The sequence below is a fragment of the Miniopterus natalensis genome, chromosome 4 (assembly GCF_054644295.1).
Source record: "Miniopterus natalensis isolate mMinNat1 chromosome 4, mMinNat1.hap1, whole genome shotgun sequence".
NCBI lineage: Eukaryota > Metazoa > Chordata > Mammalia > Chiroptera > Miniopteridae > Miniopterus > Miniopterus natalensis.
In genome coordinates, this window is record NC_142084.1 from 64,465,480 (window position 1) to 64,489,276 (window position 23,797).

At 44.6% G+C, this 23,797-nt stretch overlaps 1 protein-coding gene across 4 annotated transcripts in view; it reads left to right on the plus strand.

The window, feature by feature from the left end:
* The window catches only part of CHAF1A (chromatin assembly factor 1 subunit A), a 28,907-nt gene that overhangs the window by 818 nt on the left and 4,292 nt on the right, over window positions 1-23,797 (plus strand). For 3 of the 4 annotated variants that reach the window (XM_016197851.2, XM_016197849.2, XM_016197850.2), the window contains exons 2-13: window positions 2,485-2,535; window positions 3,611-4,473; window positions 10,517-10,573; window positions 13,308-13,537; window positions 13,784-13,844; window positions 14,239-14,307; window positions 17,025-17,251; window positions 17,765-17,933; window positions 18,110-18,190; window positions 18,684-18,776; window positions 20,102-20,354; window positions 20,921-21,411. In XM_016197851.2, coding sequence (XP_016053337.2) covers window positions 2,487-2,535; window positions 3,611-4,473; window positions 10,517-10,573; window positions 13,308-13,537; window positions 13,784-13,844; window positions 14,239-14,307; window positions 17,025-17,251; window positions 17,765-17,933; window positions 18,110-18,190; window positions 18,684-18,776; window positions 20,102-20,354; window positions 20,921-21,411 — 2,643 coding nt within the window. In that variant the 5' untranslated portion in view covers window positions 2,485-2,486. The remainder of the gene's footprint in view (window positions 1-2,484; window positions 2,536-3,610; window positions 4,474-10,516; window positions 10,574-13,307; window positions 13,538-13,783; window positions 13,845-14,238; window positions 14,308-17,024; window positions 17,252-17,764; window positions 17,934-18,109; window positions 18,191-18,683; window positions 18,777-20,101; window positions 20,355-20,920; window positions 21,412-23,797) is intronic. The other variant, XM_087816664.1, reaches the window with a different exon arrangement.

Sequence of the window (23,797 nt, forward strand, 5' to 3'; positions counted from 1 at the left end):
ACATAATAGGTGCCCGATATTTGTTGGTTGACTGAATTAAGAATTGGCAGGGACATCAACTAGACTAATCCAGGATTTCTCAACCTCAGCACCATTGACATTTGGGGCTCTCCTGTTCACTTGAGTGTATCAAGCGGCATTCCTGGCCTCCACTCATTAGATGTTGATAGCAACCCCTCCTCCCCAGTTATGACAACCAAATGTCTCCAGGCATTGCCAAGGGCCCCTGGTGGGCAAAACCACTGTTCTAATTGTTTCCAGATTTGGGAATTTCACAAAGTAAAATTTTCACCAAAAAAGTTAGGGGGACTGATTGTCACGGACAGTCATTTGACCCACTAAGGGTGTTTAAAAAGTAAAAAATATTACCTGCTATGACCATACTATTATAAAAGGAAAGGATATTTTAACAGCAAATAGAATTAGGAGGGATGTAATATCAAGAGCAGTGGTGAGTTTATACACAAGTGGGTGTTAATTGTATGTGTATCTTTGAACAGTCCAGATCCCTGAATGGGGTCCCTTTTTAGGTTGACCTGAGGTTGCTTCTGGGCCCAGGTCACTACTATTCCACTTGCATCAAAGCTCGTGACTCAGGACCACACCAATAAATCCTTGTGATTGTCCTAAAAGTAAATTTAAGTGGCGGGTGGTGGGAATCCATGTTTTTGGTAACTGAAAACTTTAGAATAGTATTGTCTTGAAATGGGTAGAAAGGAAGTATGAGTCTTCTGGGTACCTTATATTTCAAGCTTGGAAGTGGGGAGGGCAGTTTCATTTATGGACAGCTGAGTTTTTCAGAAAGCCCTGGTCTGCTTTTTATTTATTTATTTTAATCTTTTTTTTAAAAAATATATCTTTATTGATTTCAGAGAGAGGAAAGGAGCGGGAGAGAGGGAGATAGAAACATCAATGATTTGAGAGTCATTGATTGGCTGCAGCCCACAACCTGGGCATGTGCCCTGACCAGGAATCAAACCCCGATCACCTGGATCCTAGGTCGACACTCAACTGCTGAGCCACGCCCGGCCAGGCCCTGGTCTGCTTTTTAAAACTATTCGCTTATATGTATCTTTTACAAAACATATATAGGTTGCCCAAAATAAACTAGATTTTTCCAAGCCAGCTCTCCTGGCAGGTGTGAGCTTCTAAACTTACTCTATTTAAAGATGCATACTTACAGTCATTTCTACATCAGTTTTGATGTTATTAGATGCTTTTCTTGAGGTTTTTTTGGTGGGTTGTTGGTGTGTGTTTTTTGGTGCAGGTGAACTTTCCATTATTATTGATTTTAGAGAGGAAAGGAGAAAAAGAGAAGCATGGATGTGAGAGAGAAACATTGATCTGTTGCCTCCCACACGTGTCCTGACTGGGGATCAAACCTGCAACCTGAGTGTGTGCCCTGACTGGGGATCAAACCCACCACCTTTCAGTGTATGGGATGATGCTCCAACCAACTGAGCCACACTGGCCAGAGCTTCCTTTATTATTTGACAGTGCTTCAGCTTTGCCTGGCAAGCTCAAAATGCTTTAGGTTCCATTACTTTCATAAACTATTTAAAAAGAAAGTAAACCCTATTCTAATCTTACAGAACTGGTTGGATTGAAGGTAGATGTTTTGAGATCCTGTTAATGGTGACTTAGATGATACATTGTTTTCTCTCATTGCATCTTGTACTCATTCCCCTTTTTGTTGTTGCTGTTACTATATTCATTGATTTTCCCCAGTGTGCCAGACCGTGGGTTAGGTGCTCCAGGTACAGTGTAGAACAAGTCTCCCTGCCATCACAGAGCTGGCATTCTGTAGGAGGAGACATAATAAACAATGTAAGTTTCAGAGCAATTAATGCCACAAGGAGAATAAACCAAGAAGGTGTAACAGTGTCCAGGGCAGGATTTCTCAACTTAATAACATTTTAGGACAGATAATTTTTGTTTTGTTTTGTGTGTGTGTGTTTTATTTTTTGGTTAATCCTCACCCAAGGATATTTTTCCATTGAATTTTTTAGAGAGAGTGGAAGGGAGGGGGAGAGACAGAGAGAAACATCGATGTGAGAGAGACACATCAATTGGTTGCCCCCCGCAAGTACCCCTACTGGGGATGGGGACCGAGCTGCAACTGAGGTATGTGCCCTTGACTGGAATGGAACCTGAGACCCTTCAATCCTTGGGGCCCATGCTCTAACCACTGAGTGAAACCGGCTAGGGCTTGGGCCAATTAATTTTTAGTCGTGGTGGGCTGTCCTGTGCATTGTAGGATATTTAGCAGTATCTCTCTCTTCTACCCACTAAATTCGATTAGCACCCTTCCTCCAAGTCATGACAACCAAAAGTGTCCCTAGACATTGCCAGCTCCCCGGGATGTGGATGGCAAAGTCACTCCCACTGGATAACCGCTTTGTATATAATAAATGCTACTTATGTATTTACTCCTTCATTATTTCCTGCATTTAATAACTTATCCTTTGACATTTTTATTCACAGCAATGGATTGTAAAGACAGACCAGCTTTTCCAGTCAAGAAGTTAATACAAGGTAACTTTCTGAGAATGGGTTAATAATTTTTCCTAATTTATATCCTTCATTGTCTCCTCAGTTATATTTTTAATCCCCCTCTAGCAGAGATTGTCTGTTGGGGTCCTTAGCAGCAGTATCAAGGGGGCTGGAGGGGAGAAAAACAGCTGTACTTTACATTTGGGATCTTGGGAATCCTTTTTTTTTTTAATCCTCACTCAAGGATATTTATTTATTGCTTTTCAGAGAGAGTGGAAGAGGGGGAGGGGAAGAGAGAGAGAGAGAGATCAATTGGTTGCCTCCTACACATGCCCCGACCGGGGGGGTAGCCTGCAACTGAAGTACATGCCCTTGGCTAGAATCAAACCCAGGATCCTTCAGTCCGAGGGCCAATGTTCTAACCACTAAGCCAGACCAACTAGGGCATGGAAGCCTGGGAACCCATTTTATTACACTACTATTTCCCTAGGTTCCCAGGAGTAAATCCAGAGGTCACTGTCTTTATAGCAGCCTTTCTCTACTTCAGTCCTATTGACATTCTGTAATTTTTCAGGGGTGGGGGACTGCCCTGTATATTGTAGAGTTTAGCAGCATCCCTAAGCTCTTCCCCCAAGTCATGACAACCAGTAATGTCTCCAGACATTGCTAGATGTTCCCTGGAGGGCACAGCTGCCCCAATTGAACCATTGTTGTACAGGAAGATAAATGTCCCCAAATCCTTTTGTGTCAAAAGGGAGTGCATTTACACTGAGGCCAGATTAGTTGCTGGATTGTATTAAAAACCATGGTTTCTGATTTTTCAAACTTGGTATCTAGTTTCCTCCTGTAGCAATTTCCCTTTTCCTCTGACAACTGATAGCAAGTTTGGTAGTGGTAGGAATTGTGTTTAGGGTGATAGTCTCCTGAGGTTAAAGGATTAGGGGTAAACCATAGTACCCAAGGGCATAATTGCTTTATAGACTATTAAAGTATGAAAATCCCCACCCCAAGTCCAGCAAGGTTGATCATTTTTTGAGCATATAGAATGTTAAAGTATTGATCAATTGTCACTCTTCACACTTTCACTGTAAAGATAGTCTCCTGTCTTTTATTTCAGCTCGTCTGCCCTTCAAACGCCTGAATCTTGCCCCAAAGGAGAAAACCGAGGACAGGTCGGACAATACAAGAAGCTCTCCAAGTGCTCTTGCACAAAGTCAACTCCCCGGTGTAGAAACCTCTTTGGACAACTTGGAGAACAATTTTCATATGGGTTCTGATATAGATTTTAGGCCAAAACTTGTCAATGGGAAGGGTCCCTTAGATAACTTTTTAAGAAGTAGAGTCAAAACCAGTATTGGCGAGACCACAGTCGTCATTGATTTGACGGGGGACTCAAGTGACCAACCAGACAACATTGTGGCCTACAGTAAACTAAATTCTGCATCCTGTCCCTCCTTGGAGGAGGTTGTAAGTAGCGTCAGAGAAGAAGCCGAAGGTGAGGGGAGGCTGCTGAAGGCTAGTCAGAAGGACGAGCTAACGTTTCCTGAAGAGACCCTTTTAGACATTCCATGCAAAACAGAGGAAGAGGGTGCTGGCTCAAGGTGCACAGAGAGGCGAGGAGATGCACAGAAAACACCTCAGAACTGCTCCAAGTTGACAGATGATCTGAGAACGTGCTCAGAGAAGGAACAGGACAGTTGGAGCGAAGCTGGGGGCATCTTGTTCAAAGGGAAGGTGCCCATGGTGGTTTTGCAGGATATTCTGGGTATAAAACCTGGAGCCAAGTCTCCACCAACCCCTCTGGACCATGGCATGCCCCCCCAGAGCGAGATGATGGAGTCCGGCCCTGAAGAAGACTCTGTCCTCAGCCATTCGTCCCTGAACTCTTCCTCTCCTACCAGCTCGCCTGAAGGGTGGTCTGCTTCTGAAAATCAGCACAGCAGTCTCAGTCCCTTCCCCACCCCTACACCTGTCCGAAGAGTGAGTATCTCCACAAATCCCAGCATCTTAGTGCTGATGATGTTTCTATTCCAGCCCCTTTTCACCTGGGGACACGGTGTCCCTCAGGTGGTTAGTGGCTGAGTGAGGGGCCACTAACTAGGTCTTGTAACTTCTGATGCAGAATTTTGATTCTTTTCAATATCAAAGACCATTAGAGGTATTCAGTGATGTGTACTGTACAGTGGGTTGTTTTGGTGGCTAGGTTAATCACAACTGTGTCGAGATCATTCTGGTAGACTTTGTTGTTCACACCTACTTAGTTGTCTGGTCAATGTAGCTATTTTAGGAAATGATGGCATTAAGCAGGCAACTGTAACCCCTCATATCAGACTTTGGCCTCAGCTCCCTCTGTTCCTTCTTGTTATAACACAAACTTGTAGGGGGGGTAAAGAATCAATCAGTGTTGGTGAAGAGACCCCCAAGACAGCAGGAAGTCTATAACGGAATTCTGTAGTCAGCTCTTGTCAGCATGACCACCCATCTTAAAAACCTCACTCAGCGCAAGAGAAACAAAAGGGGAAGAAAGCTGGCACCATTTAAAAAAAAAAGTGTATTGATTTCAGAGAGAGGAAGGGAGAGGGAGAGAGAAACATCAATGATGAGTCATTGATTGGCTGCCCATGCACGCCCCCTACTGGGAATCATGTGCCCTGACTGGAAATTGAACTACGATCTCCTAGATCATAGGTTGATGCTCAACTGCTGAGCCATGCTGGCTGGGCTGGCACCATTTTTAAGGATCCCAGAAGGATGACTTTGTTACTGGTTTCTGATCAGCACGATGGCAAATGTCACTCTTCTCACCTATCCTTAAGGTCTTGTGGATAAAACATAAATCGGTTAAGAATCCCAAAGTGTGTCTAACAGTGTTTTGTTTTTTTTTTGGTTTCATGGAACCTTAGTTTGTTCATCTTGGGGGGTGTGTGTGTGTGTGTGTGTGTGTGTGTGTGTGTGTGTGTGTGTGTGTGTGTTTTAATATATAAAATTGGATCTAGGTTAGGTTATTTCATCTCTACCTGCTTAATTTAACCATAACCTTGATCACTTTCTGAAATCTCTAAGGACTAATTATTTTTCTAGATAATTCCATTTCTTGTTTTTCATATTCTGAGTATAGGAGAAAATGGCTTCTTCTGTAGGTTCATAAAATATTAAGAGTGGAGCCATCTTTTTTTCTTCTAAGTTTCTCAGTGTGGCAGACAGGTAGACATTTTTATTTTTTTAATATGTTTTTATTGATTTTAGAGAGAGTAAGGGAGAGAGAAACATCGATCAGTTGCCTCCTGTATGTGCTCCAACCAGGGATTGAACCTGCAACCCCGGTATGTGCCCTGACCAGGAATTGATCAGGGCAATCAAACTGGTGACGTTTCAGTGCGTGGGATAATGCTCAGCCAGCTAAGCCACACCAGCCTGGACTGGATATACATTTTTAAATTTCCACCTGAGCTATTACTCAGACTCTCAGAATCAGAGTTTGAGCCCCTCTTGCTGTCAGCCATATTGTTCGGTCCATAGCTAGTTGAAATCCTTTCAGACTGCTGCTAGTCGTTTACAGAACTATTTTGTCATGTGATGTGTCACAGCCAGTTAGCCTGGAGAACAGGACATTACACATTTTCATTCTTCTTAATAGCTTCATTAAGTTTATTTTTATGCTTATAGTTCCAAACCTGAAAATTGGGAGGTCACATAGTTGGTCATTGTCATGAAACAGTTTTACTTCTGTCCACTGGCCCAAATGGCTCTAAGACAGCCGAGCATGGGAACCAAGTGTGTTCAGTTTAGGAAATCCTGTATCTGAGATTCAGGTCTTATTTTGAACCCATACTTGGAGTTTTGAAATGCTTTAGAAGACATTGTTATCACATCTTTGCAAATAATTCACACTGCAAGCGGTGAAGGCTGAGGCTGTCCCAGAGCCTATGGCAGAAAATTGCCCCAGGTGGGCCATTCCATCACAAGAGTGGAAGTAGAACCTCCTGATGTTAGGTGACACTGAAGGTATGAGAGTGAAATGATTATCAGGAGCATCTGGGTGCTGTGACGGCAAGACTTCCTGAGAGCAGAGCTGAAGACCACACACACACACACACACAGAGCTTTCTAGTTTATCTCCTTGGAGAGTACTGGATTTCATGATTTGCTTGTGCCTTTTGTCGTTGGTATGTAACTTGAACAGCTTTCCCTGCCTTGGCGTTTGAGATTTTCCTGACCCCTGTTACTATGGGGAACACTTTGTTTTTCCATTTTCCCTCTCCACCTCCTTTCCAGATTGTAGCCAGATACTTGCTAGAAGTTTACAGAGTGTTTCATATTACCATGTAATGTGTGGTTTTTACTGCTCTTTGTTAGTCATGGAGTTGGGGACTCGTAGGCACTCACTTGTCCTCTATTTTGAGTGTTGTTTTGGGTTTGTGTTTTTTTCCTTGTGGGAAGCTTGTTAAAATGCAGATCTGATCCTCCTGTCCCTTTCCAGGGATCTAGAGACTCTTTCTTGGGAAAACAATAGTTTAGAACACCTTTTTTTACTAGCTTGAGGAGTTTCTATTTAGCATTAGAGCTTTTTTTGTGTGAGTGTGTATTAATCCACACCTGAGGATATTTTTTCCATTGCTTTTCAGAGAGAGTAGAAGGGGGGGAGAGAAAGAGAAACAGAGATGTGAGAGAGACACATCGACTGGTTGTCTCCTGCATATGTGCCAATCTGGGGTGGGGATAAACCGGCAACCAAGGTACATGCCCTTGACTGGGAATCGAACCAGCGACCCTTCACTGTGCAGGCTGATGCTCTAACCACTGAGCAACGGCTGCCAGAGCAGCATTAACGCTTTTTACCATTTGGGGTAGGACTATTTCCCAAGTTTGTTTGCAATGAGATGCGCAAATTATTCCACAAATGATAATGCTGATATGGTTGTGTTACTGGAATCTCTACCTTGTCTGTACAAATGGGCCGAGCCCTGCCGGGCGTGGCTCAGCGGTTGAGCGTCGACCTAGGATCCAGGCAATCGGGGTTCGATTCCCAGTCAGGGCACATGCCCCGGTTGTGGACTCGATCAATGACTCTCTCATCATTGATGTTTCTATCTCTCTCTCCCTCTCCTTTCCTCTCTGAAATCAATAAAGATATATTTAAAAAAAAAAAAAAAATGAGCCCAGATCACTGGAACTTCTTCCCGTATAATTTTAATTTGGCAAGTATTAAATTCTCCATGTTTATTTTTATTATTATTTTTAATCCTCACCTGAGGATATTTTTTCCATTGCTTTTCAGAGAGAGTGGAACGGGCGGGGGGAGAGAGAGAAAGAGAGAGAGAGACATGGATGTGAGAGACAGATCGATTGGTTGCCTCCCGCATGTGCCCTGACTGCAACTAAGGGCACCTGCCCTTGGCCAGAATTGAACCCGGGACCCTTCAGTCCATGGGCCGAAGCTCTAACCACTGAGCAAAACCAGCTAGGGCAAATTCTCCATGTTTAAAAAAATATATTAAAACATGACAGTCCCCCTTTGGCCCCCTTTTTCTTCCCCAGGTTGCCATTATTATCTTCACAGTATCATTTTGTTTTCTTATGTGAGTGTATACTGTAAATTTGTTTCTTTTTCATTGGAGGTGTCTCATATTTTTATATTGGGATGCTTTAATTGCCTATGATGTGGATATACTGCACTTTACAAAATCAGCCTCAATAATGGGTATTTCTGTTGTTTCTAATTTTCTGCCTCAGTAGAATGGTAACTAATGAACTTCCTTCTACCTGTTTCCTGGGTTCTTCAGTTGGTTTGCAGGCTCCCAGTGAATAATTTTTTTCCACTTGCACTCAAATATGGCTGGACCAATTTGGGTTGTGTCTTTCCCTCTCTGCCTTCTCTCTTCTGCTGTTAGATTTTCAGCTGCTCTTGCTGAATCCATTCATAACAGCCTCTGCTCACCTCATTTGCTGTTGCTTATCTCCTCTGAGCTTAGAAATTCACTCTCCTTATGTATAAGGAAAGCAGAGTAAACAGGCTCTGAGGATTTTTATGAATAAAATGTAGGAATTTTAATGCACAGACACAGTTAAATCTGCCTTGACTGGAGATAGTTGGTCTGTGTTTCAGCCTCCTTCTGAGATCCTGGGTTTTGTTTTTGGCAGCTGTGTTCCAGACAATATGTATGACACATGATTTTGAGAGAGTTCTATAAATACTTGTGCCATATGTCACAAAGATAAAATTATATCAGACCAATAAGTTCCTCCCAAATGTCTAGTAAAACCAGTAGAGATATTGGTTTTATATTAAGTTGTAATTGCTGAGGTTGTTGCATGTCATTAAGGTGGCTCCTGATAAGTCATGTTAACTCTAGTATTCCTGGACTCACAGCAAAGGGGAAGCAATGTAAAAGGCACTAGATTCTGTGGCTGAAATTCTACAAGTATGGGCAAAGCTAAGTGTATTCCTTCTTTCCTCACCAAATACTCATGTAAGAGCCTGGCAGTCATATTCACTATAATCTTTGAACACAAAGGACAATGACATATTGATACAGCAACTTACAAATTCTGCTGTTAAATCCTTTACTGTGAAGGTGAAGCCCACAGACTTGGCAGCCAAAGTGGATTCTGAAGAGGAAGGTGCTTTTTCTTAAGCTCGTGGTAAGATGGCTTTGGTAACTGGCATTTTAGTTGGGACATGCTCACTTGAGCACAGTCTCTGTGGCATTTGAGCTCCTGCCAACATATGGCTTTCAGATGAGTGCTCAGCCTTTTCGTTTAGGAAGGCTGAGTCCAGAAAGAACTTGGTATGCCAAATCAGAAGAATGTCTTCTTGAGTTTATTATCTGTAAGTTTTATTCTGTAAGAGGTCTTAGGGCTGAGGCTTCCCCAGATAGAGAAATCACGGTTACATAGTTTTGTCGATATGGCCATAGTTTTGGCCATTTTAAGAGAAATGGGCCTTTGGTTTTCCAGCTCCACTTCAGTCTCATTTTTTGGCTGCCTGTCCAAGTCTGAACTCTCCACTGCTCTTCAACCTAATGGTTTGGTTGTCAGGACTCCCTACTCTGGAGAGAGCTTAGGTCAGTAGTCCGAACTTCTGTTCGTATTGCAATCAGACTATTTGGCCAGCAGGGTGCATGAATCCAACCGTGCGTCTTGGGAAGTCCTTGTTACCACTCTCAGTTTGAAGGAGAGTGATAGAGAATGTTATGCTCTAGAACAGGGGGATTCTAGACCAGATTGCTTCTTCTGGCAAATAGACCTTTTTTCTTGAGCATTCAGCCTGCATTCTAAAAACAGAACCTTACCAGGCAGAGAATACAGATTGGTGGCCCACAGGAATCCTGCCCATAAACGTTTTCTTTCTTTTTTAAAAATATATCTTTATTGATTAGAGAGAGAGGGAGAGGGAGAGCGAGTTGAAACATCAATGATGAGAGATTGATTGGCTGCCTCCTGCATGCCCCCGACAGGATCGAGCCCACAACCCGGGCATGTGCCCTGACTGGGAATTGAACCACAATCTCCTGGATCATAGGTCGATGCTGACTGCTGAGCCTTGCCTGGCCGGACAACATGTTTTCTTTGATTCATATAGTGCTAGTTTTTAGACAGTACCTACAAAATTTACATAAAATTGACAATTCTCTCGTAAATTACCTGTAAGAGCATGTCCTCTCTAGTTGGCTATAAATCTTATCACTCCATGTGGTCTGCATTGCTTTTATTTTCTAGCTTTCCTTGTTTTTCTTGTGCTTGGCCCTCCTGTCATTCATTTGTGTCATCTGCCTCCCCTACCTACCCTCTCATCCCCAGACGCACGTGTGTGTTCTTCATTGGAGTTTATGACTCCACTAAGGCATTTTGGTTCTGTATGGTGGCAACTGGTCACCTGGAAATGTTTCCATTTTTCTTGTTTTGCAAAGAAGTCCTTAATAGTGTGGGTCACTCGTTCCTTTCTTCCCTTCCCCAAGGACTGTGCAATGTGTTAAAGTCACCGAAACAGCCCACGTTTAAAGATAAATGTCTTTCATTTCAGATAACTAAGAAATTGGTCAAAGGTTCTGCTGAGAAGAACAAGATGAGACTACAAAGAGTAAGACATTTCCCCTGAAGTAGAAAGTTAACTTGCTGTGCTTTTTGCATTAAATATAAACTAAACCCTTTGCACTTCCCTCATCCCAGTTTTTACCTTTCCTGGCTTATCCTGACGCTCATTGTGACTCTTACTTAATTTTACATAACTGGGCTTTGTAGATTGTGTCATTTTTAGCCTTGCATGTAGACTTTTCTAATCTATTATTATTATCATAATAATTGTGTATCTTATTGTAGCTTAAAGTTGTCTTCACAAGAACCTAGTCCCTTTATTTGCATCCCAGGCTCCTACAAGTAGATTTAGGTTCCATTGCTTTCCACTTGCTGTAGCATTTTGGTGACCCCTGCTTTCAGTGGGTGATTATTACTTAGTGATCCACTGCTGAGTCATGGATTCTATTATCTGGGGATGACCACATTTCCCACACAGCAGTGCAGGGCCCTTCTTTTTATTGCCATGAAGAACAGAGAAAGCCATCGAGTTTCTCCCCTCCCATGCCAGCTCACGGAATGGGCACTGATGACAGTTGGCTGTGTGTTCACCAAGTGCTTCATATGCCACCCATCTTAAGGCTGTGTTTGATTTTTGTAGGTTTGATTTTGATGACTTCTTTAGAGTTTGTCTCATTCTCCATTGGGATTTCAGAGATGGCCACATGTGCGTGGGAGTGGAGACAGGACTCAAGTATGGCTGAAGAGACCTGATTTATATGATCCACCTGTGATTTACAAAGTCTTCTGTCTTCTGACTGAGCATTGGGGAGCTGTTAGTCTCATTACTAGATCCAGACCAGGCACCTTCTTAAGTATCTTATGTGTCAGGTGAAGGTGCCGAGGATACTTGGCAAGAATTGAACATTCAAACATCTCTAACAGCCTCTGTCGCTTTTATTTTTTTTTAATACTATATTCTTTTTTCTTATTGATTTCAGAGAGGAAGGGAGAGACAGAAACATCAATGGTGAGATTCATTGATTGGCTGCCTCCTGCATACCCCCTAGTGGGGATCGAGCCTGCAACCTGGGCATGTGCACTGACCTGGAATCAAACCATGACTTCCTGGTTCATAGGTTGACGTTCAACCACTTAACCACGCTGGCTGGGCCTCTGTGGCTTTTTCGTTTTTAAAAAAATATATGTTGATTTTTAATTTAAAAAAATATATATATCTTTATTGATTTCAGAGAGATGAAAGGGGAAGGAGAGATAGAAACATCAATGATGAGAGAGTCATTGATCGAGCCCACAACCCGGGCATGTGCCCTGACCGGGAATCGAACCCCGATTGCCTGGATCCTAGGTTGACACTCAACCGCTGAGCCATGCCCAGCCGGGCTAAATATATATTGATTTTAGAGAGAGGAAGGGAGAGGGAGAGAGCTGAAACATTAATAATGAGAGAATCATCATTGATTGTCTGCCTCCTGCACACCCCCGACGGGATTGAGCCCACAACCCGGGCATGTGCCCTGACCAGGAATCAAACCTTGATCTCCTGTATCTTAGGTCAATGCTCAACCACTGAGCCACGCCCAGCCGGGCTCTGTGGCTTTTATTAAAGCAACCAAAGGGTTATCAGAGGAGAAGGTAGAATATTCTCTAGAGGTGAGGCATAATCATATACCCAGACTGAAAGATGAGTTGTTGGGCTCTTCACCTCGGGAAGACCATTTTTGGTGGTAATGTAATGGTCCTTGAAAGTTACCTTGTTCTGTGTTAGAGCCTTACTGCTCTTCTGGTCACATGAATTCAAGATTCTATAATAACTCAGTGTCTCAGACTACATGCCAGTTCTTTGGAATGAAGGACTGATGTGCTAAAATGATGCATTACCCCTTTAACAAATAGCAAAGGCACTAGCTGTTTTCTCCTTAGTAATACAAATTACTCTTTGTCCTTTCTTCACATCTACTCTTCTTCTCAGGACCTGAGTAATTGTTTTAAAGATTAAAAATAATACTTTTTTCTTTGGTTTTATTTTTTATGGTTCTCATCTGTTCCCCACTGTTTTAAGGATTTACCCATCAGGTTCCCTATCCTTGCCTCATCCAACCTTCCATTTTAAAAGAAATAAAATAAACCCTGTTATCTGGGATGGTTTGGCGGGGGATAGGAAGAAAAATGTTATTGTTTTAAAGGCAGGGAGGCAAAACGTGTAGGTGTTTTTGTGTCTTTATTATTTTACCACAGATTATTTTTTAAATTTTTATTTATTGATTTGAGGGGGAGAGAGAGAAAAACATCCATTTGTCATTCCACTTATTTATGCATTCGTTGGTTGATTCCTCTGTGTGCCCTGACTGGGGATTGAACCTGCAGTCTTGGTGTATTGGAATGATGCTCTACCTGGCTACGGCTTTACTACAGATTTCTGATTAAATAAAAGCAGCTCAAACGAATAGCTGGCATCCTGCATCGGCATCCCAGGGGTACTTAGTTAACCTTCTTTAAGTGAAAAATTAATTCCACCCCATGTATAAAGAAGGGTATTTTAAACAAATCTTATTTTGAATGGCCCACAAGGGTCCGTAACAGTACCTAATTTTCACAACAGAAGGAAATGTGATGGAAAAATCACTTCCATGTAAGGATGTTGACCACCAGGGTTCTCCTAGAGCTGGTTTCTTCATTCTTTCCCTTTCTGTTTGAACTCATCATTGCCATGATGCTGACCTGACCCTTCCCTGGAGGTCTGCTGGGGACACAGCTGTCGAATTGTCTCTTGGCTGCAGGATAAGGAGCGTTTGGGCAAGCAGCTGAAGTTACAGGCCGAAAAAGAGGAAAAGGAGAAGCTGAAGGAGGAGGCCAAGCGGGCCAAGGAAGAAGCCAGAAAGAGGAGGGAGGAAGAGAAGGAACTAAAGGAGAAGGAGAGGCGCGAGAAAAGGGAGAAGGAAGAAAAGGAGAAGGCAGAGAAGCAGAGACTCAAGGAGGAGCGGCGTAAGGAGCGGCAGGAAGCCCTGGAGTAAGTGTCCTTCCAAGCGCTGCCTGAGCACTTGTGGACCAGGCTGCTGCCTCCTTCCCTCTCTTTCTGTATCTTCCCAGAGGAAGGGATGAAAGAAGCCTCTGCCCTGGTGCCTCTTCCCCTCTCCTCCCGCCTCTGTCTTCCAGGGACACAGACCCCTAACTGACTCATGGGTTTTTGTCCGGGGACACGGGCTTTATGTGCATTGGGCTCTGGTTGGCTGAAACTGAATTTCATGTCCCTTAGGGCTAAGCTGGAGGAGAAGAGGAAAAAGGAAGAGGAGAAACGGTTGAGAGAAGAAGAAAAGGTAGACATCCTCCCAAAACTCTATATTCTAGTCTTTTTGAGAAGTGGATCCTGGAATCATCAAAAACGGGATTTTTGCCTATTGCTGCCCAGTGTTCCCCAGGTCATGGGAAACCCAGTGGCCCCACGGGGATTGGTGTGTGTGTACATGTTTCTGTATATTGTCGTTGCTGGCCTGTCATGTGCCTGCTGGCTCAGCACCCCAGCCCTTCTGTCTACAAGAGCACCTCTGACACTTCGAGATTGTTTGGTATCCAGTTGAGGGTTGATAGGTTTTGAGAGTTAACATCAAAATAATGCTTTCAACTTAAAAATGCACAAGAGGCTAGTTCTAGGGGCCTTTGTGTGTTTGAAAACACAAATTTTTTTTCATTTCCTCATGTATTTTATTGCAGCGCATTAAAGCAGAGAAAGCCGAAATCACGAGGTTCTTCCAGAAACCAAAGACTCCACAGGCCCCTAAGGTGAGCAACAGCTTTATTTGGCTTTGCTTTTTGTGTCTGTCAGGCTCTTCCTTTGGAAATATAAAAGGGTATCTTCTGACCAGAGGCCCTCTGCTTGCACAGGGAGCTTCTGTTTCTGATAGAGCTTAGAGGTTCTTGCTATGTCCTTGAAAAAGGAAAAAGTGGCTCATTTGCTAAAACTGTTGGGTGTTTAGGGCTTGCTTCATGAACAGTTGTATGTGAGGGGCTATGTGAGAAGGTATAAGAAAAGATCTAGTCCTTACCCTCAGGACTTTATGCACAAGATGGGAAGCAAGATTAAGCCTAAAACAAGAGCCCAGAATTTCCTTCCCCAGTCTGGCATCTAGTCACCCTCTGAAATATCTGCGTGTGCAGATCCCAGATCTCCTCTTCCCTTCTTCCTCCATACTGCAGAGATAACTCATCTTCAATGCAAGAGTCTCCTTCCAGATCTTTCTGAATTTAGATCTGTTTGTATATTTGTGCATTTGTATACACATAAATCAGGATCATTTTGAATTTATGATGTTACTGCTTTGTTTACATAGCTGTAACTTGGATTCTTGCCAGGTCAGCACATTTGAGTCTATTTTAATTTTTTTGTTGCTGCATGATATTTCATAATGTGGATGGTATCACAGTATATAGATCCATTCACCTATTGATCCCCTATCAGCGGTGCCATGAGTGTTTCTTACCTGCCTCTGTGCTCATGTGCCTTCCTTTAGGATGGCAGCTGGTGGGTAGGCTTGCTGCTAGGTCCTAGAGTACATACTTCAGCAAGATTGTTTTAGTTATTGTCCAAGTTCCTTCCCTTTGGGAAATGCTGGTGTACATTCCCCAAAACACATGAAAATACAATCTTCCCTGTCTGCTACCAGCACTGGATGTGATGGCTTTTTTACTTTATTTTATTTTATTTTTTATTAGAGAGGAAGGGAGAGGGAGAGAGAGAAATATCAATGTGAGAGAAAAACATTGATCAGCTGCTTCCTGTGTATACCCCGATCTGTGATCGAACCCACAATCTGGGTATGTGCCTTGATCAGGAATTGAACCAGCAATGGGACAACGCCCAACCAGCTGAGCCATACCGGCCAAAGCACGACTTTTCTTTTAATTTAGCCAACCTGATGGGTAAAAAATTGATATCCTTGTTTCAGTTTACATTTTTTCATGATGTCTAGGGTAGTTGAGCATCTTTTTAGTTTGTTTGCCATTTTACTTCTTTATAGGTTTGGGTTTTTGTTCTGATCTCTAGGAGTTATTTATATAGCCAGGATTTTTTTTTATTATTTTTTTAAAATATATCTTTATTGATTTCAGAGAGAGGAAGGGAGAGGGAGAGAGAGAGATAGAAACATCAATGATGAGAGAGTCATTGGTCAACTGCAGCCCGCAATCGGGCATGTGCCTTGACCGGGAATCAAACCCTGATCGCCTGGATCCTAAGTCGATGCTCAACCGCTGAGCTACGCCCGGCTGGGCTAGCCAGGATTTTCATCCTTGGTGATACATACACTGCAAATACTTTGAGTCTGTTAACTTCCCCTTACACTTGTTTGGTGTCTTTTGTTGTAATTTTTTTGTTTTAATGTCAACATTTTTATTCTTTTATGGCAATTGGCTTTTGGTTGGAAAGCCTTAGCCTATCTACCCTATGGTGTAGATGCGTTCTAATTTTTTCAGGTTTTCATTTGTTTTGGTTTTTTTAGTTTAGGCTTTGTTTCTTTATGTCTAGTTCTTTATCCTAACTGGAATTTTCTATGCCTGTGGTGTGGGGCATGGCCCTTTTCCCCATATGGATTCCTGGTGTTCCCAGTGCCTGCTTGTTAATGAGAACAGTCAGCTGGTTCTTGGCCTTAGGTGCATGTTGGCATCACCAGAGAGCTTTAAAGAACACTGGGCCTGCATCCCATCCCAGAGAACACGGGTCTGTGCTGGGCTTCAGGATTTCTTATAGTCCTACTGGCCTCAGCTGTTCTTTCCTTGCTGAGGTGAAACATTGGCTTTCTTATGTCAAGCTTCATAGATGTCGACTGTCCTTCTGACTTCCCACACCCTCATGTGCTGCCAGTTTTTGGATCCATTGACAGACATTAAAAATGCTGAAGGAGCCTGAGCAGGGAAATCAAACCTCTCAGAATTTACAGTGTGTGATTCTTAGGACACAGACACCAGTGTTTCAGGTTAATGTCAAAGTTCAGTGTTGAAATCGGCCCTGTGTTGAAGGCCATCTTGTATCATAGTGGTTGTAGCTCTTGGTAAGCTAGTCACTCTCCAGGTCTTGGTTTCCTCACCTGGGAGCTCAGGTCTTATTGTCTTTTTTTTTTTTTTTTTTTTAAAAAAGGAGAAAAGATTTATTGAGGTGTAATTTTCAGTAAAGTTTGCCATTTCCAGGAGTACTGTTGAATGAGTTTTGACATTGTATAAGTCCATACAGCCACTGGGATAATCAAGATCTGTAGTGTTTCTGTTATTCCTGTTGGCTCCCTCATAGCCACTATCCTCCTTCCCCCACCAGCCCTTGGCCACCACTGTTCTGTCCCTGTAATTTTGCCTATTCCAGAAACCTATGTTAATGTCATCACACAGCATCTCTCCTTTGACTTGCCCATCTGGATGAATCTGAAATGCAATGTGCTATGGCTCACCAATGCCTCTGATGAGTGGCGACCATCACCCAGGTGTGCCATCACATCTCATCTCCATTTCAGACCCTGGCTGGCTCCTGTGGGAAGTTTGCTCCTTTTGAAATTAAAGAGAACATGGTCCTTGCCCCTTGTTTTCGGACCGCCTTTGACCAAGACCTCTGTGATCAGTTAGACCAGCTCCTGCAGCAACAGAGTGGCGACTTCTCCTTCCTGAAAGATCTAAAAGGCCGGCGGCCCCTCAAATCTGGACCCACCGTGGTTTCTAACAGGAATGCGGACATTTTTAACAGGTTAGTTCCCCGGGAAGACTACTCTTTTGCTTGTTGGCAGAGTTCTGGACTTCGGTCCACTGCTCACTCGTGGCCTTGGGCTAGTCATCTCCCTTTCAGGTCTCAAGCCCTAGTTTCAGTGCTTTGTCTGACCTCTCTCTCGTGCTTTCCTGTGAGCCTCTGAAATCTCTGGGCTGTGCTTTTGGAGTGCAGACTGCCTGTCCTGGCATCCTGGGAAGGATTCGTTTTCATGCTTCCTGGAGGGGTGCTTCCCTGTTCTTTATGATTCACTTACTCTCCATGACCCTGCTCACAGATGTGCCATGGGGCAGCAAAGTGGTGGCACTTTTGTTTCTCCCTCCTCCTTGCTTTGTGTCTCTGGAATAAATGTTCCTTAGTCTTCTTCAGGAGCAGGTGGTACTGCTGCTTAATGGTTACCTGCCTTTGTAGACTGTTGGTGGCCTGCTTCCCTAGGAAGATGGGGTGACTGTCACTGGGGAGGTGTGTGACTGAGCACAGTGTCTTACTCCTTAGTGACGTGGTGATAGTGGAAAGCAGCAAAATAGATGGCATTCCTGAAAGGAAGAAGTTTGGCAGGATGAAGCTCCTGCAGTTTTCTGAGAATCACCGACCAGCATATTGGGGGACATGGAATAAGACGACGACGGTCATCCATCCAAGGGATCCCTGGGCCCAAGACAGGGTGAGCATGCAAGCAGAAGTTCCGGTGGTCTAGACACGCCTGTCTTTCCGTGTTTCCTTCTCAGTTTGCCTTTACACTGGTCTCTTTCATTCCGTAAGTATTCTAGCTTTTCTGCTCTGCCTTTTCCTCCCAACCCTGAGAGATGGCAATGACACATTGTGTGTCTGTTTTCTCAGAAGCTCCTGGACTATGAGGTGGACAGTGATGATGAGTGGGAAGAGGAGGAGCCAGGAGAATCTCTCTCTCACAGTGAAGGGGTGAGTGCAGAACTGGAATGATTGCAGCTTCCACCAGAAAACCACAGCAGCCTTAGGCTGGATTCATTTATGTAGTTTCTGTGTCACCTGCAGAGTTGTCTGAAAATGTCAGCCAACAGTTCACATCTGGATTCCCCGCTTCTCTTGGAATACCTTATTTGGTGATAGTAGCCTGCCCACCTGGCAGTAGTGGGTTGTTACTGAGCAGTGTCACCCCTTCTAGATGGGGCACACCCACTCTCTGGTTCACCCACTTCCCCATCACTCCCTCTTGCCTTACTGGGTGACTTTACTTGTTTGTGTTCTGCCTGGCCCTCACCCCTCACTGCAATACAAGGGGATTAATTGATGGGGTTTTGGTTGATCCTCGTGGTTTCCATAGGAACAACAGCAGTAGATGGCTTTTTTTCTTCCTTAGACATAGACAGGTTTAAATTTTTAATGAAGCATGTATTCTGTTTCCATATGTGAACTTTTTTTTTTTTTTTTTGAGGATGATGATGATGAAGTAGGAGAAGATGAAGATGACGATGATGGTTTTTTTGTGCCCCATGGGTACCTGTCTGAGGACGAGGGAGTAACTGAGGTGAGTGGATGAATGGGGAGGTTACCGGCTCGGAGAATAGCTTAGTCCGGGGCCAGAACTTGGTGGGTGCTGAACTGGGGACAGTACCAATGGGTCCCGGCCCACCCATGGCCAGTCCCACATGTATCTCACCCCTGATAGCCATGAAGGTGAGCCCCAATGTGTGGTCATTTGTCGGAATGCTAGACCTTGAGCCAGAGTTTGTCTGGAAGGGTGGGAGAATTTGCAAAGGTGAGAGAAAATCTGTAGTGATAGGAGGGCGTGAGAAGAAACTTGGGTCAGATAGCTACTATGGTTCGTGAGTCAGCTCACCAAACTTTTTTTTTTCTTTAATTATTCAGTTTGATGAGTTTTAATAATTGACAACATTTGTGAAACCACCACCAGATATAAAATATAGAAGTTACCATCTCTCCAGAAGGTTCCCCCATTTCCCTTCAAGTTTACCCCACCACCACCAACTTTCTAAATTTTGCCACACCCAGCTGGGCGTGATGACTCAGCAGTTGAGCGTCAACCTAGGATCCAGGTGATCGGGGTTCGATTTCCAGTCAGGGCACATGCCCGGGTTGCGGGCTGCAGCCGATCAATGACTCATCATTGATGTTTCTATATCTCTCTCTCCATCTCCTTTCCTCTCTCTGAAATCAATAAAGATATAAAAAAAAAAAATTTTTTTTTTAATTTTGCCACATGGTTGAACTTTTGAGTAAGCCATATTTAGGGTTCCAAAGGCCTGTTGGTTGTGGTGTTTGGGTAGTAGGGAAATAGTAACAGGTAGGATATGCTTGGGGAATGATTTTGTTTCTCAAAGTGATATTTCAAGGGCATGCGTCCTGTATACATTGCCAACTAATAAGGCAGGCTGGTGTCTCATACCCATAAGCACATCTGTCTTAGAGAGTGGTATCATCTGGTGTGGGAGATACCCAGCCCTGTGACTATACTGGGCATGTTGATTTTGGATTCATTCAACAGCTCCCAGGACCACATTGTTAACCTGAAAATTGAGAGGCGTTAAGAGGCCTCTTGTACACCTGTGACTTGTCAGTCACAGCTAGACAGGATAGACGCTTCTAAAACACCAAATGTGCCAATTACAATTCAATCTAGAAAAACTCTTAGAGTGATTGATCTCCTGTAATGTTAGAAAAGGGACAACTAGGACACTGTGGGAGCCATGAAGATGTTTCTGCCCTTTCCCTGACCCTGCAAATAACTGCACCCACTTGCTCTTTCCTTCACTGTCCCCAAGGCTGGGACTGCAGAGCCTGGGGCTGAGGGGAGTGGGACCCTGAGTAAGCATCTCTTCTCTCACCTGCAAGGAGTGTGCTGACCCTGAGAACCACAAGGTCCGCCAGAAGCTGAAGGCCAAGGAGTGGGATGAGTTTTTAGCCAAGGGAAAGCGGTTCCACGTGCTGCAGCCTGTGAAGATTGGCTGTGTCTGGGCGGCAGATAAGGATAGCAGCGCTGACCTGAAGGTTCTAGAGCAGTTCACGGCATGCCTTCTAGAGACAGTCCTCTCCGAGGAGGAACAGACGCCCAAGGCCTCCAAGAGAAAGAAGAAGGACCAGCACAGTGAGTGCTGGCTTGGGGCTGGGGTGGAAGGGGGTTGGGCTCCCACTTGCTCTGAGGCCCAGGTTGGTCCAGGGCCAAGGGTAGAAGACCTCTTAGGCGAGTAAATTAATAATTTAGAAGTTCTTTCAACAAATCACAAAGGCCAGCACTTGGCACATGTGTTCCTTCTCTGATATTCACAATAGCAGTACAAGGCAGGTAGTTTAATTAGCCCTGTTTATCAACAAGGACACAGGCCCAGAGTGCTTGGCCCAGGGTCACTCTCATTCCTAACTCCTGTACCTCCTCACTCTTCAAAGCTGGGAAGGACCACTGACCCTTACTAAGGAAACACAGGGGCATAAAGTCAGATGCAATAGTTTATCTGAATTAATATGCCTTGTGAAGTTTGGGCTTCACAGAATCTCTTCCAGAGCAAGTTCATGTGTCTTAAATCTATCCTTAAAAGGCCACCTGAAGCTGATTGTGTCCCTCAATCTTGGCCACAGGTTCAGGAACCATGTGCAGTGTTTATTGCTTTTCTCTCCATGTCTGACACTACCCATGTCCCCTCCTCTCCCTGCTAGTCTTGGCCCAGTTGCTCCCGCTGCTGCATGGGAATGTGAACGGAAGCAAAGTGATCATCCGGGAATTCCAGGAGTGCTGCCGCCAAGGACTGCTCAGCAAGGACACTAACAGTCCTGAGAGCAGCTCCCCCAGCCCTCCAAGCCCCAGCTCTTCCCGCCCGCAGACCCCCACCACCGGAGAGGACAACACTGTCCCATCCAAGGCCAGGCTCAAGCGTATTATTTCTGAGAACTCAGTATACGAGAAGAGGCCTGATTTCAGGATGTGCTGGTACGTCCACTCACAGGTGCTGAAGAGCTTTGATCAGGAGCACCTGCCTGTGCCATGCCAGTGGAGTTACATCACCATGGTGCCCTCAGCCACTAAGGAGGACAGTGGCAGCGTCCCTGCCGCAGGGCCCAGCCAGGGGACACCCATCTCGCTGAAGAGGAAGTCAGCAGGAAGCATGTGCATCACCCAGTTCATGAAAAAACGCAGGCATGATGGCCAGGTGAGCAGCAGGGTGCTTGAGGGCCTGAGCGGGGCAGGGAGGCCCCCAAAGTGGCATTTTTATTTTTAATAAAGTTTATTTTTTAGAGTCACAGCAAAATTGAGGCAACAGCCCTGGCCAGTTTGGCTCAGTAGTTAAGAGTGTCGGCTGCAGACTGAAGGGTCCTTGGTTCAATTCTGGCCAAGGGCACATACCTTGGTTATTGGCTCTGTCCTGGTCGGGGCTCGAGCAGGAGGCAACAAATCAATGTGTCTCTTCTGTCACATTGATGCTTCTCTTCCCCCCCTCCCCCCCTCTCTCTGAAAAGCAATGGAAAAAATATCCTTGGGTGAGGAATAAGAAAAAAAATTTAGGCAACAAAATTGAGGGGGAGATACAGAGATTTCCCATATTACCTCTCCCTCAACACACACATGCATAGCCTTTTCCCCTATCAACATCCCCCACCAGAACCCTATGCTTGTTAGAGTCAATAAACTCACGTTGACATGTCATTAGCATCCAATGTCTATAGTTGACATCAGGGTTCACTCTTGGTTGTGCACATCCTATGGGTTTGGACAAAGGTATAATGACGTGTACCCACTATTACAGTATCACACAGAAGAGTTTCATTGCCCTAAAAATCTTCTGCTCTGCCTAGTCATCCTCTTTCCCTCCTAACCCCTGGCAAGTACTGATCCTTTTACCATATCCATAGTTTTGTCTTTTCCAGAATGTCACATTGTTGGACTCATACCGTATGTAGGCTTTTCAGATTGGCTCTTTCACTTAGTTATATGCATTTACGTTTCCACCATGTCTTTTCAAGGCTTGATGGAACCTCAATTTAGGTCCTCACTTTGGGTCGGCATCTCACAGACTTACAGATTTTAATGGTGAGATAAGAGCTAGGTCTCCCACTCACATCCAGAGCCCTCTTCAGGAGGGCAGTGCTGCTGCGGGAGCTGTGCTTTGAGGGCTGTAGCAGTGGTAACAGGAGGAGAGTCTGTGTATGCCCCCTTTACTCTTCGCTCCCAGCCCCGGATCCTCTGACATGAGTTACTATGAGACTTAGAAAATAAAGTCATCAGGGCAAGGAAGCAAAAGAAATTGCTCCTGGAATGTGACAGTAAATCTTAAACTGTCACAGCAAGAGGGACCATCAGAACAGTCCAATGCCAGTTGTCACCCCAGAGCCCCTGTCTGTGAGCACTTGTGTGCATAGCTCAGCCTGCCTGTGGATGCACCTTGGTGCTGTGGGGAGCCCACTGGGTGAGGAGTTGGGCCACAGACCCCCAAACACTTCTCTCCTTGGGCCTTGGACTGAAATGATCAGCTTCATTAGATCCATTAGGTGTTTGAGCTACACAGTACCTTTTGTAGTTTATCTCATTATTAACCCAGTCTTAGAAGGAACCCACATGTGGCTATTCTGGGTGAAGCAATCTAGGAACCCCTGATTTGAAAATGAGTGGTGCTGCAAGATACCTTTGTGTGAACTCACAAGTAGAATTCCCAGGCCTCCGCCCCATCAGCTCTCCCTCAGGCACCTTTGTGCTATTGTCTGTTAGGGTGGTGTTCATTAGGGTGCTTTGGAATCCCACACGGTCTCATGTGGGGGCTCAGCTGCATTCTTGATCTTCGCTTTTCTCATAGTCATCCTCATTTGTGTTCATAGCCTGTGTTTTCCTACATGAAAAGCAGTGGTTTTGCCCCATTACATGCCAGGCACTGTGCTAGGCACCTTATGGGAATTCCCGCATTTCATTGATGGTAAAAAACTTCATTCTCTAATTGAGCCTCTAGGGAAAGAAGTTAAGCCAGGGTGTGCTCTCCCAGGTCAGAGGTAGATATAGGAGAAAATGTGTGCCTGGGAATCAGTGAAACGGGGCATGTCACCCGATGATACACATATAGCAGCAGCCCTATGCAGTTGTTATGGACTCCACTCCTTGTTGCAGAAGCACTGTGCAGGAAAGGGGTTAAAACCTTAGAAGATCTGGGTATGCTGGCCTCTATAACTGATTCAGTAAGTGGTAGGGGGCTAAAGTCTGCATTTCAAAGCCCTTTCTCAGGGAATCCTTTGGGAAGTTCCAGGACCACAGCATGGGCCAGCACAGTGGATGCTGGCTCTTTGGGATGTTCTGGGAACAGTTCTGTGGGCAATCAGCCTCACCCCTGCTCCTTGGAGCACTCGAGCACTTGACAGCCCTGATCCCACAGGACTATATCCATTCTCAGGTAACAGAGCCCCTATGTTGTGGGGGTTTGTCTCCAGCAACTAGTCCTGAGCTCATGTAACACCCTACTCCAGTAGCCAGGTCCTTCTATCTCCCGCTCCCTCCTTAGTATGTGGCTAGCCAGCAGGATGAGGGTGGCTGAGCCTGTGTATTTAGCTGGAAAG